Below are 12,553 nucleotides of genomic sequence, written 5' to 3' on the forward strand. Positions count from 1 at the left end.
TAGACGGAGGTGACGGGGGCGAGGGTGTAAAGGCTAAGAAGGGATCGCCGAGTCACAGCAAAGCAGCTGGGCTACAGATTATTGCTCGATCGAGTGGAGTAGGAAGAGATCTCAGGAGGGAGATACTGGAGGAGGAAAGATTAATATCCTTCTTGATGAATTTATTCAGGGAGTGATTAATCGTTAGATTACTGTTTAAAATTATAAAAAGGTAATATAGACTCAGTGGCCAGTTTATTAGGTACCAGATCGAACCACCCAGCCAACATTCTGCACACCACTGTTGTACTGTGCCGATATTTGTCAGTTTGTGGCCCGCCTGTTGCCATTCTCCTTCAACCTCTCATCAACGAGCTGTTTTCACACATAGGACTGCCACTGACTGGATGTTTTTTGTTTGTTGCACCATTCTCAGTAAACTCTAGACACTGTCGTGCATGTAAAGCCCAGGAGGCAGGCCATTTGTGAGATACTGGAACTGGTGCGCCTGGCACCGACGATCATACCACCCTCAATGTTGCTTAGGTCACTCGTTTTACCCATTCTACCATTCAATCGAACGCATTGATGCCCGTCTGCCTGCTTTATATAGCAAGCCACGGACACGTGACTCACTGTCTATAGGAGTGAACCATTTTCGTGAACGGGGTGGTGGACCTAATAAACTGGCCACTGAGTGTAGATTGAATCAATATGTCCAAAGAAAACTACTGTCTGAAAATACATTTTAACAGCATGTCTTCACTAGGGGCTTAGCTTTAGTCGAGGTTGTGCAAGAGCAGCTGTCCAGGAAGGAAGACCATATAGAAACCTAACAGTGTTCCTTCCTGCTTCATTAGAGTCCCTCCATGGGAAAATAGTAGCCTATGAGGCAGCCAGCAACTCACTAGCAGTAGCAGGCAGCACCCCAGCACAGTGTTTATAATACACCATGGAAGCACAGGACTGACTGACTGAGGCGCCACTACCAGCCCCCTAACCCTAAGAGCCCTGGTCAAAAGTGCGCTATATAGGGAGTAGGGTGCCATTTGGGACACAATCTAAGACAGTATTTATAATAGACCAGGGAGGGCAGGGCTGTGACTCTGAGGCACTTAACATGCCATCTCTGACCTTTGCGTGCTGGCCTGGGTGCAAGCAGCCATTACTGTCTGCAGCAGATAGCAGAGAGGGAGAGAATAGGACAAAGAGAGAGTACAGAAGTTCATACTCATCATCGTTAACTAATGACTAAATTGGATAGATTGGTAAATAATAAATAAGGTGAAAAGGTTTGGGGGCTGAGAATCGAGGAGAGTTGTTCTTTGTGTACTTACTTGATGAAAGCTGGAGGCATATCTCTCTTCATTATCTGGTCCTCCGTAGTCTGGACAGTGTCTTTCCCCACCTAGAACAGAAACACAGGGAGAGCACATTACCACATGCTGTAGAGCCAGTTTCCTGGACACTCCTATAGACTAAGTATTCACTTTTATATTAGTTAATAATGGAGTCTTCATTGAGCATCTGGGTCCGATTAACCCAGAACCTGTGATCTTCCTTGTTGTCTTTAATCATGTATTGTTACATCTTGTTAGTCAACGATGATATAAACAATTGTCTCAACAAGCAGGTCACTGGAGGAGAGCCAGGGCAACACACACACACAAAGTAATGTGTAAACCAGCTGAATGCCTCCTCTCTCACACACGGCTACTATGACTCATTTCTCCCAGTATGACCTCACACTCACACAAGGAATGATCAAAACCATTAATAGAAGACAGAGGAAAATCTATTTGTCAATTACAGAGAGGAGTAGTTTCTTATTGCAGATGTTCAAACCCACGCACAGGGAGGGAATGCCTCGGGTCAGTTATTGTCTATTAGTCTCTCCCCGACCCGATAGGCAACTGAGCCCTGAGCTTCGAGCTCGCTCTGCAAGCGAGGCTGTTAATGTCTGATTCAGATGGGGCTTGTTGGCTGACTGATCCCGTCTCACACACACACACACACACACACACACACACACACACAACAAAATGTTAACATGCCCACTACAACTCTGGTTAACAAGCACCACGACTTCAACTTGATACTACGACCACAACTTCATCAGCTACACACACTGGTGTATCTAAAAGTAAGGAATTTTGGGAACTTTGATACAAAGGGAAATTATAATGAAGTTGCATAATAAACTTAACAAAATGATAAGTTCTACAATTTGTAGTATGTTCATGAGTATTTCCTGACCACGTCAATAACTTATGGGGCTACAACTAGTAGGGTTGTTTCAGGCCAGGTCACAAAGTCCACACCCAAAACATTGTGAACCTGGTTATTAGGAATGGGACATTAGTGGTGAGGTGGTAAGACTCCACTCTTAACTGCTCCACCAGTTCATCACAGTCAGTGGCTATTCTTTCCAGGAAGCTGACATCATGGAGTCTGCATGGGACAGAGCCAGAAGCACATCTCTCAACCCCATTACTCTCTTCTCATTGGTCCAGTGGGACTGTGGAAGTAGAGCGTCCAACACCACCGTTCATCAATTAAACACAAAGGTTGATGCCAGGCTAAAAGTGGAGAGAGGCTGAGAGAGAATGGGCCCCAGGACTCTTCCAGGTCATGTCATAAAGTTACAAACAAAAAACACCTGACCCTAGTAGTTATTAGGAAATGTGAGGTGAAAGCTCAAGGATGCTTCAACAGTAACCAGCTCAGCTCGAGACCGTGAGCAGCACAGCCATCCCAGAAAGCTGATGTACTATAGTGTGGTCCGAGTTGGACCAAAGCACATTGGTTTCATCGGTCAATTGGAAGTAAGTTACTGAACAGGACTCTCTCCTGCCCTTTAGTTCAAATCCACTCAGTTGGTTTGTGTGTCCTACATCTAAAAAGGACTCTCCCCTGTTCCCCTAACCTTTAGTTGAATGGCCCTGTAACTACCCTGGAACCCTGGATAGTGGTTTTTATGCTAGCTGCCACCTCACAGAGAGAGCTGAGCAGTTACTTTAGTTTTAGCCTGGCATCAATTTTTGTTTAATTTATAAATGCTCAGTGGACAAACGTTACAGTACCAGTATAGGGCTACACCAAATATCGCAATTTGATCAAATCAAATCTTATTGGCCACATACAAATGGATAGCCGATGTTAATGCGTGTGTAGCGAAATGCTTGTGCTTCTAGTTCCGACTGTGCAGTAATATCTAACGAGTTATCTAACAAATTCAAAATGACTACCTTATACACAGTAAAGGGATGAATAGGTAAGTATAGATGTATGGATGAGCGATGGCCGTGCGGCATAGGCAAGATGCAGTAGGTGGTATAGAATACAGTATATACAAATATGAGATGAGTAATGTAGGATATGTAGACATTATTAAAGTGGCAGTATTTAAATTGACTAGTGATACCTTTATTAAATCCATTTATTAAAGTGGCCAGAGATTTGAGTCAGTGTGTTGCCAGCAGCCACTCTATGTTAGTGATGGCTGTTTAACAGTCTGATGGCCTTTAGATAGAAGCTGTTTTTCAGTCTCTCGGTCCCTGCTTTGATGCACCCGTACTGATCTCGCCTTCTGGATGGAAGCGGGGTGAACAGGCAGTGGCTCGGGTGGTTGTTGTCCTTGATGATCTTTTTGGCCTTCCTGTGACATCGGTGCTGTAGGTGTCCTGGAAGGCAGGTAGTTTGCCCCAGTATTGCGTTATGCTGAAGGATAAGGGTGTCCAGACCCCAGTGGAATCTTTTAGAGTGCTAAACCCTGACACATGGTCAGAAGACCAGGCCAGCCTTCTCACCTTTGGCGATGATGGTGTGGCAGACCTGATGAGGCATTCAAGGAGCCTCTAGAGAGGTAAGAATTTATTTGACACTACATGGCCATATGAGACACATGTTATGTTTGCATATTTGCAAACTCACTTGCTCTGTTCAATCCTGCAGATCGGGGTGCAACATGGCTGCAATCCAGGATGAGTGGCAGGGGCTGAAAATCCTGGTCAGCCACAGTTTCAAGGACAAGTTCTACAGTGGCCTGTGGAATACCATGTTGACAAAGGACCCCTACAGGGACGATTACAAGGTAGGCTAACAGTCCTGATTGGTTATGTATGGTATCCCTCTATGGTTGTTTTTGATAAGTTACATGGTAAGAGTTTAAATGAAATTGAAAGATGCATTTTTCCTAGAACATACTGGAGCTGGTGCAGCTTATGCTGGTGCTTCCCATTTCAGCCGCCCAGTGTGAGCGAGGCTTCTCTGCGCAGAACCGGATTAAGAATTCGACAAGAAGCTGCCTTGTGGTCTCCACCACCGAAGACCTGATGAGGATCAGCCTGGAGGGGCCTTCTGTCGAGGAGTTCGATCCCACTCCTGCCGTGGACCGCTGGCTGACCTCTAAGCGTGCCAGACGGCAAACATACAAAAGCAGCTGAATAACTGATATCCTTTGGGTCCAGTAGGCATGGGTCAATGTCCCTTTACGGTCTCCTTTGTTTTGTTGACGTTGAGTAAGGGGTTATTTTCCTGACACCATACTCTGAGGGCCCTCACCTCCTCCCTGTAGGCCGTCTCGTCATTGTTGGTAAACAAGCCTACCACTGCAGTGTCGTCTGCAAACTTGATGACGGAGTTGGAGGTGTGCATGGCCATGCAGTCATGGGTGAACAGGAAGTACAGGAGAGGGCTTAGAATGCACCCTTGTGGGGCCCCAGTGTTGAGGATCAGCGGGGCGGAGGTGTTGTTTCCTAACCTCACCAGCCAGCTGGTCTGGAAATGCTCTGAGGACATGGCTAGGTATGCCGTCTGGCCCAGCAGCCTTTGCGAGGGTTAAAACATTTAAATGTTTTACTCACGTTGGCCACGGTGAAGGAGAGCCCACAGGTTTTGGTAGCGGGCCGTGTCATTGTCACTGTATTGTCCGCAAAGCAAGCAAAGAAGTTGTTTAATTTGTCTGGGAGCAAGACGTCGATGTTCGTGCGGGGCTGGATGTCTTTTTGTAATCCGTGGTTGACTGTAGACCCTGCCAAATGTGTTTGAGCCGTTGAATTGCGACTAATTGTGATGATATACAGTGTATTCAGAAAGTAATCAGACCCCTTCATTTTTCCACATTTTGTAATGTTACAGTCTTATTCTAAAATGGATTAAATGTGTCTCCTTTAAAAAAAACGGAAATATCAAAGACCCTTTACTCAGTACTTTGTTGTAGCACCTTTGGCAGAAATTGCAGCCTTGAGTCTTCTTGTGTATGACGCCACAAGCTTGGCACACCTGTATTTGTGGAATTTTTCCCATTCTTCTCTGCAGATCCTCTCAAGCTCTGCCAGGTTGGATGGGGAGCGTTGCTGCACAGCTATTGGCAGGTCTCTCCAGAGATGTTTGATCAGGTTTAAGTCCGGGCAATGGCTGGACCACTCAAGGACATTCAGAGACTTGTCCCGAAGCCACTCCTGCATTCTCTTGGCTGTGCGCTTAGGGTCGTTGTCCTGTTGGAAGGTGAACATTCAACCCAGTCTGAGGTCCTGAGCGCTCTGGAGCAGGTTGTCATCAAGGATTGCTCAGTGTTCCGTTCATCTTTCCCTCGATCCTGACTAGTCTCCCAGTCCCTGCCGCTGAAAAACATGCCCACAGCATGATGCTGCCACCACCATGCGTCACTGTTGGGATGGCGCCAGGTTTCCTCCAGACGTGACGCTTGGCATTCAGGCTAAAGAGTTCAATCTTGGTTTCATCAGATCAAAATTATTGTTTCTCATGGTCAGTCCTTTAGGTGCCTTTTAGCAAACTCCAAGCGGGCTGTCATGTGCCATTTACTGAGGAGTAGCTTCCATCTGGCCACTCTACCATAAATGCCTGATTGGTGGAGTGCTGCAGAGATGGTTGTTCCCTTAGAAGTTTCTCCCATCTTATTGGTCACCTCCCTGACCAAGGTCCTTCTCCTTCGAGTGCTCAGTTTGGCCAGCCGGCCAGCTCTAGGAAGAGTCTTGGTGGTTCTAAACTTCTTCCATTTAAGAATGATGGAAGCCATTGTGTTCTTGGGGACCTTAAATGTTGCAGAAATGTTTTGGTATCCTTCCCCAGATCTGTGCCTCGACACAATCCTGTCTCGGAGCTCTACGGACAAGTCCTTCAACCTCATGGCTTGGTTTTTGCTCTGACATGCACTGTCAACTCTGGGACATTATATAGACAGGTGTGTGCCTTTCCAAATCATGTCCGATCAATGTAATTTACCGCAGGTGGACTCACATCAAGTTGTAGAAACATCTCAAGGATGATCAATGGAAACAGGATGCAGCTGAGCTCAATTTTGAGTCACATAGCAAAGGGCCTGAATACTTGTGTATTTTGTTTTTTAAACATCCCCAAAAACAAATAACCTGTTTTTACTTTGTCCTTATGGGGTATTGTGTGTAGATTAATTTTTTATTAAACCACTTCAGAATAAGGCTGTAACATAAAAAGTCAAGGGGTTTGAAATGGAATTACTTATATTATGAAAGAAAGTGGAAAGCAGCATGGTTCTTGTTTAGAACAATTGACCTAACAGAAAAGCATGAAAACTTTTTGTGACTAACAGCGAGGAGGCGGAATTGTGGTGCTTGTGTGATAGGGGCGGCACTTGGTGTGTGTGGGACAGTGGAGGCTCCTCAAAAGAGGAAGGGGAGGACCATCCTCCTCAGTGAATAAAATTTAAAAAAATAATAATTGTAAAAGATTCAAATGTGTTATCCTTTTTAGATAAAAACTAGACTAAATATATTCATATGTCACCAAAAAATTGATTAAAATACACTGTTTTGCAATGAAGGTCTACAGTAACTTCAACAGCACTGTCTGGGATAGCACCATGGTGTAGCCAGAGGACATCTAGCTTCCTCCCTCCTCTGGCTACATTGACTTCAATACAAAACTTCAGAGGCTCATAGGCCTCCCCTTCCACAAACATACATAATAATTATGACCACTTCCGGAGGACGTCCTCCAATCAATCAAAGCTTTTGTAGTATAAACTGACATGTTATCCATCCAATCATAGAATGGTGTCATTGTTGGATAGAGATTAAGAGTGAAGAGTGACAGTTTAGCATTTTGGGGATATTATTCAATTAAAATGACAGGAGACGGAGGAGGTATATTATAAATAGTTTTCTTGGCTTTAGAACTTTATTTTTGTGTCCAGTTAGTGCAATTAATTGACATTTGCCTTGCTAATTTCAGTAGCTAGCTAGCTAGCAGCGGGAGAGGGCAGTTTTCTCCGCCAGAATGGTAGAATGGCCAACATTGCAGAAAATGTTGTGGACTTTTTGTTGAAGAACCCCTTTCATTCTCTGGGGTACATGGAACAGATCTGAATTAAAAGTGAGGTTCGACCTCTGCCTGAGATCAGTTTCATGAAGAAGGATGAAAAGGTGAGGGCGTTCAATACCAACTGGTATCAAAAGTATAGCTGGTTAACAGGGAGCCATTCATCAAGCCGCCTGTATTACTGGCCTTGCCTGATTTTTGGAAAGTCTGAGCCTTGGTCGAAAGGTGGGTACAGTAATCTGAAGAACATCAATAGTTTAGCTAAATGGCAAAACAAAAGCAGGGAGCATCCAAATGCACACATCGGATTCAAGATTCTGGGAAAAAGCTACTTTGATTATGACGAAGGTCTACATATTCAAACTACGCAACACAATGAGAAAGTAAGAAGTAACAGGGATGTTATTAAGCTGCTTATCAAGACCACTGTGTTTTTGGGCATGTAATAATTTGCTTTTAGAGGACACGACGAGAGGGAAAGTTCCGCCAACAAGGGTAACTACAAGGAGCTTGCAGAGGTAATTGCACGTTACAATGCTTTACTTGCTGAACTTATGGACATTTCTACTGTCTTTTCTGGGATGTTGAAAATAATTCAGAATGGTTTGATAGCTTCCATCGCATCATCCATTAAAAGTTACATTAAAGAGAGAGGTTAACACAGCATATTTTTTCTTGGGCGCTCAAGTATACTTTCCACTTTCTTCCAGTGTTAATTTAATAAAGATGATAACACATAATTAGTCCGGACAAGCAAAAACCCATGACATAAATGTTGCAGGAACCTAGACTACACCTAAACATTAGAAATCTGACATGCTGTATGGGATGAAAACAAGATTATTTTTCAGTCTGATAATTAATAAGAGCAGCTGCATACAGCCTATGCGCCCTGTCCATCTGGTCAGGGTAAACTAATTGGTAATGTAATGTATTTATAGTCAATTTGTGTGTCAGGGGAAAATGTGAATGTGATCAAAATTTGTATATATTCCAAATTGGGCTGACTGGGTCCAAAATGATTAACTGGAAACAATTCATCAACATAATAGTGATGACAGATGTAAGTACATGTTTTATAAAGCCGACAGTTGCAACAGCCTGCATGATGCAAACATGCATAAAGCAAGCTCAGCTCCGTGAGTTCTATTCTCTATCAGTTGTTTTCTATGTGTCTGGGTAGAGGAAATCCCCCTCCTAATCTACTCTAAATATAATTTAGATGAACAAATCAGGTAGCTGCAGTTTAAAAGGTTTTCATCCAACCCAGGGCCAGGATTTTTGTTTTTAAACCATGTGACCTGATTACGGAAAAACTGGTCCCATCATAGACCATATAAAACCTTTTAACGACTGATTAATCACTGTCATACCTTATAAAAAGGTCCAGAGTTTTCCTAGTTAGGTTAACATATAAGGAAAAATTTCAGACCCCAGGGGGTAAAAAATTGCCACACCGCTCTGGTACCTATGGTGTGACCAGTTTGCTTGCAGTAGTCTGTTATCAAACAACAAAGAATGCGCTCTCATCCACACGCATGAAAACACTAAAGCCACTTAGAAAAACTACAAATTCCAGCTAATTTTTCTAAAAAACAAGCCTGAAACTCTTTCTAAAGACTGTTTACATCTAGTGGAAGCGCTAGGAACTGCAATCTTGGAGATTTTCGCCTCATATTAAACATGACAGCCATTGGAAACAGTGGTATAAATATATATATTTTTTGGAAGCTTTGTTCTCGGGTTTTTGCCTGCCATATCAGTTCTGTTATACTCACAGGCATTATTTTAACAGTTGCAGAAACTGAGTGTTTTCTATCCAATTCTATCTACCAATTAAATGCATATCCTAGCTTCTGGGCCTGAGTGACAGGCATGTTTCTACTAACTTTTATTGTACTTTAAAAAAACTTTTCGTCTGGACTTATTAGTGCACGTGCCTTAAGCATTTGGATTACTGGACAAAACACGCAAACAAAAAGGAGGTATTTGGTCATAAAGAGGGACATTATCGAACAAAAAAAACATTTATTGTCGAACATGGAGACCTGGGAGTGCCACCTGATGAAGATCATCAAAGGTAAGTGATTAATTTTAACCTCTTGAAACTAGGGGGCACTATTTTCATTTTTGGAAAAATAACGTTCCCAAAAGTAAACCGCCTATTTTCTCAGGACCAGATGCTAGAATATGCATATAATTGGCAGCTTAGGATAGAAAACACTCTAAAGTTTCCAAAACTGTAAAAATATTGTCTGTGAGTATAACATAACTGATATTGTCTTCCTATGTACCCCTATTGGCCACTGAAAGGGATATCAACCAGATTCCTTTTCTACGTATTCCCTAAGGTGTCTACAGCATTGTGACGTAGTTTCATGCCTTTATGTTGAAGAATGAGCGTAAACGACTACATTGCGTAAGTGGCCAGCTGAGGGTTCTAAGAGTGATTCTTGCGTAAAAGACAGAGGTAGTCATTTTTTCCTCTCTCTCCTACTGAAAAGCCATTTGTCCCGGTTGATATATTATCGAATAGATATTTGAAAAACACCTTGAGGATTGATTATAAAAAACGTTTGCCATGTTTCTGTCGATATTATGGATCTAAATTTGTATTATTTTTTCTCTGCGTTGTCGTGACCACAATTTCCGGTGGATTTCTCAACAAAACGTGGACAAGAAACGGAGGTATTTCGGCTATAAAATAATCTTTAGGGAACAAAAGGAACATTTGCTGTCTAAATGGGAGTTTCGTGAGTGAAAACATCCAAAGCTCATCAAAGGGAAACAATTTAATTTGATTGCATTTCTGATTTTCGTGACCAAGCTTCCTGCTGCTAGCTGGACATAATGCTATGCTAGGCTATCGATAAACTAACACAAACGCTTGTCTTGCTTTGGCTGTAAAGCATAATTTCTAAATCTGAGATGACAGGGTGATTAACAAAAGGCTAAGCTGTGTTTCACTAAGACGGTCTTACAGTAGCAACACTCTAAGGTAGCACCATAGTGTAGCCGGAGGACAGCTAGCTTCCATCCTCCTCTGGGTACATTGACTTCAATACTAAGCCTAGGAGGGAATAGGCAACATACCCGTTTCCTGAACCACAACACACACAGACCTTCAGGTCTGAGGTAGGCTACTCTTTGAATATAACTTTTCTAACGTGCAAAAAGAGCAGTGGTGGTTATGTAATGGTTGGAAATTCTTAATTTCAAGAGAGGGGTTCTGCCCGCACACTGCAAAATAAATGATATTCAGAATAAGTCATTCGACTGACCCAGACGGTCATTGTGGCAGTATGATGTCACACCAAACAACCTGATGTCAAGCAGGCCTACAAGCCAGCCAGGGCCCTATTTCCAACTGCCAATAGAACAGAACAGACCAGTGCAGTGATGTGAGGACTAAACCCTTGCATTGTGAATGAGCTAGATAAAGTGGCCGGGCCGAGGGAACAGACAAGGCCTTGTTGACATGCACTCACAGAGAAGACAGAGAGAATACATGCCACTCTCAAAGCCTGGAGGACTGAGGTAGTGACACAGAGAGAAAGACACAGCCTGGTTTTCAGAGGGGGCGCTAGCACCAGATGCTAGGCTGGTTCTTTATATGGTAACATTCTATTAGGCCTAAGTAAGTGTCCTCATTGACATCTAGAAAAATCGCTCGCTCTGAACGTGTTATAGAAGGAACGTATTTGCCATTAACTGTGTAATAGCAAAAGGATGTAGTATCCAAACATGTTCCTAATCACAGGAAGCATGTGTGACACGTGAAGCGAAGAAGCAAAGAGATTCATTTTCTGTAACAATCTGCAGAGGCTTCAGCACTAACAGCTCCTCATTAGGGCGACCATGAGGTAGTCAGGTGAAGGTGATCCATTTGGCTTTTCATTTCTTTACTAAAATATGCCTCTTAAATAGGAAAGCAAAGTTAAGTAAAGTTAAGAAATAACTGAAACATTATGTTGGCAACTGCACATTAGGGCAAATACTAAATAGAGAAATAGAGATAAACAATGCAACCATGGACAAGTACTGTAGCTGGCGATTCGACTGAAGTGAGTTTAGAGACACTACTAACAGAAATTTGCACTGGCAATGAGAAACTGTCTAAGCGGATTAAGAAAATATCTGATGATGTAAAGAAAATAAAGAAATCAAGTTGGGAATCCCTGATATGACTGAACTAGGGAAACACTTGGAGGAGGCCGAAATTGTCTTAACCCTGGAGAAAAACGCAAGAAAATCGCCAGAAAACCATGGCTGAACAAAAATACATAATTACAGGCTTACTAAAGATTAAACGGGATGGAGGACTTCAGTCGTTGTTCAAATCTTCATTTCGTAGGTTTCCCCGAATGCTGTGGAACAACTGGAATGGAAGAATTACTGGAAAAGGTAATACTATAACTACTGGGCCAGGAGAACTTCAAAAGGGCTCCCACAATCGAACGAGCACATCAAACAGGCGGCCTGTGAGGGGACACGAGCAGCAAACCAAGGGGCATCATCGCAAAGTTCCTTAGCTATAGGGACAAAGATAAAGTTCTATGACTGGCCATCAATGCCCAAAAAAAAAGGAGTCGGACCTTTGATGTATGAGGGCCATCGGATCTAGCTACATCAACACAGTTTCCCCGAACCGACGAGGTGAAAAATCTGTCTGTGCCCTTGAGCAAGGCACCTAACCCTAATCACTCCTGTAAGCTTCTTTGGATAAGAGCGTCTGCTAAATGACTAAAATGTTCTAAATGACTAAAATGTTCAAATCACATGCCTATTGAAAAGACAATTACAGCACAATTACAGCACCACTTAGGTGATCTGTCCAAATGAATAACACTTTGAATAACACTTTAATGACTATTGGCCATGCAGCCTAAATGACAACTCATTAATTGGCAGGCTATAGCCATGATCTGTTTCGTTTAAGAAACGGACTGACAAGGGAAGCTTGCTATGATCCGGACAATTCTTTTTGAATGCTCCCCAGCCGACAGGCTATAAAGGCCTGAGTAAACAGGAAGAATTTAAATGTCCCACACGAAAAAAAGACTGGGAGAGATCAAATGTTTTACAGCCTAAGACGCTGAAATTGTAAACACACTGCACTTTTATTTCCTTTGCTGGCTCTCTCTCACTTTATTCTTATTATATTTACTTTTGCCCAATTAAGGCATGATAAAGGAGAAATTGATATATGAATGAAAAAATGTGTGTTACCACTTTGGGCAACATGATAGGGGGG

General features: G+C 42.8%; 1 protein-coding gene across 1 annotated transcript in view; it reads right to left on the bottom strand.

Annotated features, from left to right (window-relative positions):
* Window positions 1-12,553, bottom strand: part of LOC135512057 (vinculin) — a 90,249-nt gene that overhangs the window by 43,363 nt on the left and 34,333 nt on the right. The window contains exon 2 of the mRNA XM_064933670.1: window positions 1,317-1,387. Coding sequence (XP_064789742.1) covers window positions 1,317-1,387 — 71 coding nt within the window. The remainder of the gene's footprint in view (window positions 1-1,316; window positions 1,388-12,553) is intronic.

This window comes from Oncorhynchus masou, chromosome 24 (assembly GCF_036934945.1).
Source record: "Oncorhynchus masou masou isolate Uvic2021 chromosome 24, UVic_Omas_1.1, whole genome shotgun sequence".
NCBI lineage: Eukaryota > Metazoa > Chordata > Actinopteri > Salmoniformes > Salmonidae > Oncorhynchus > Oncorhynchus masou.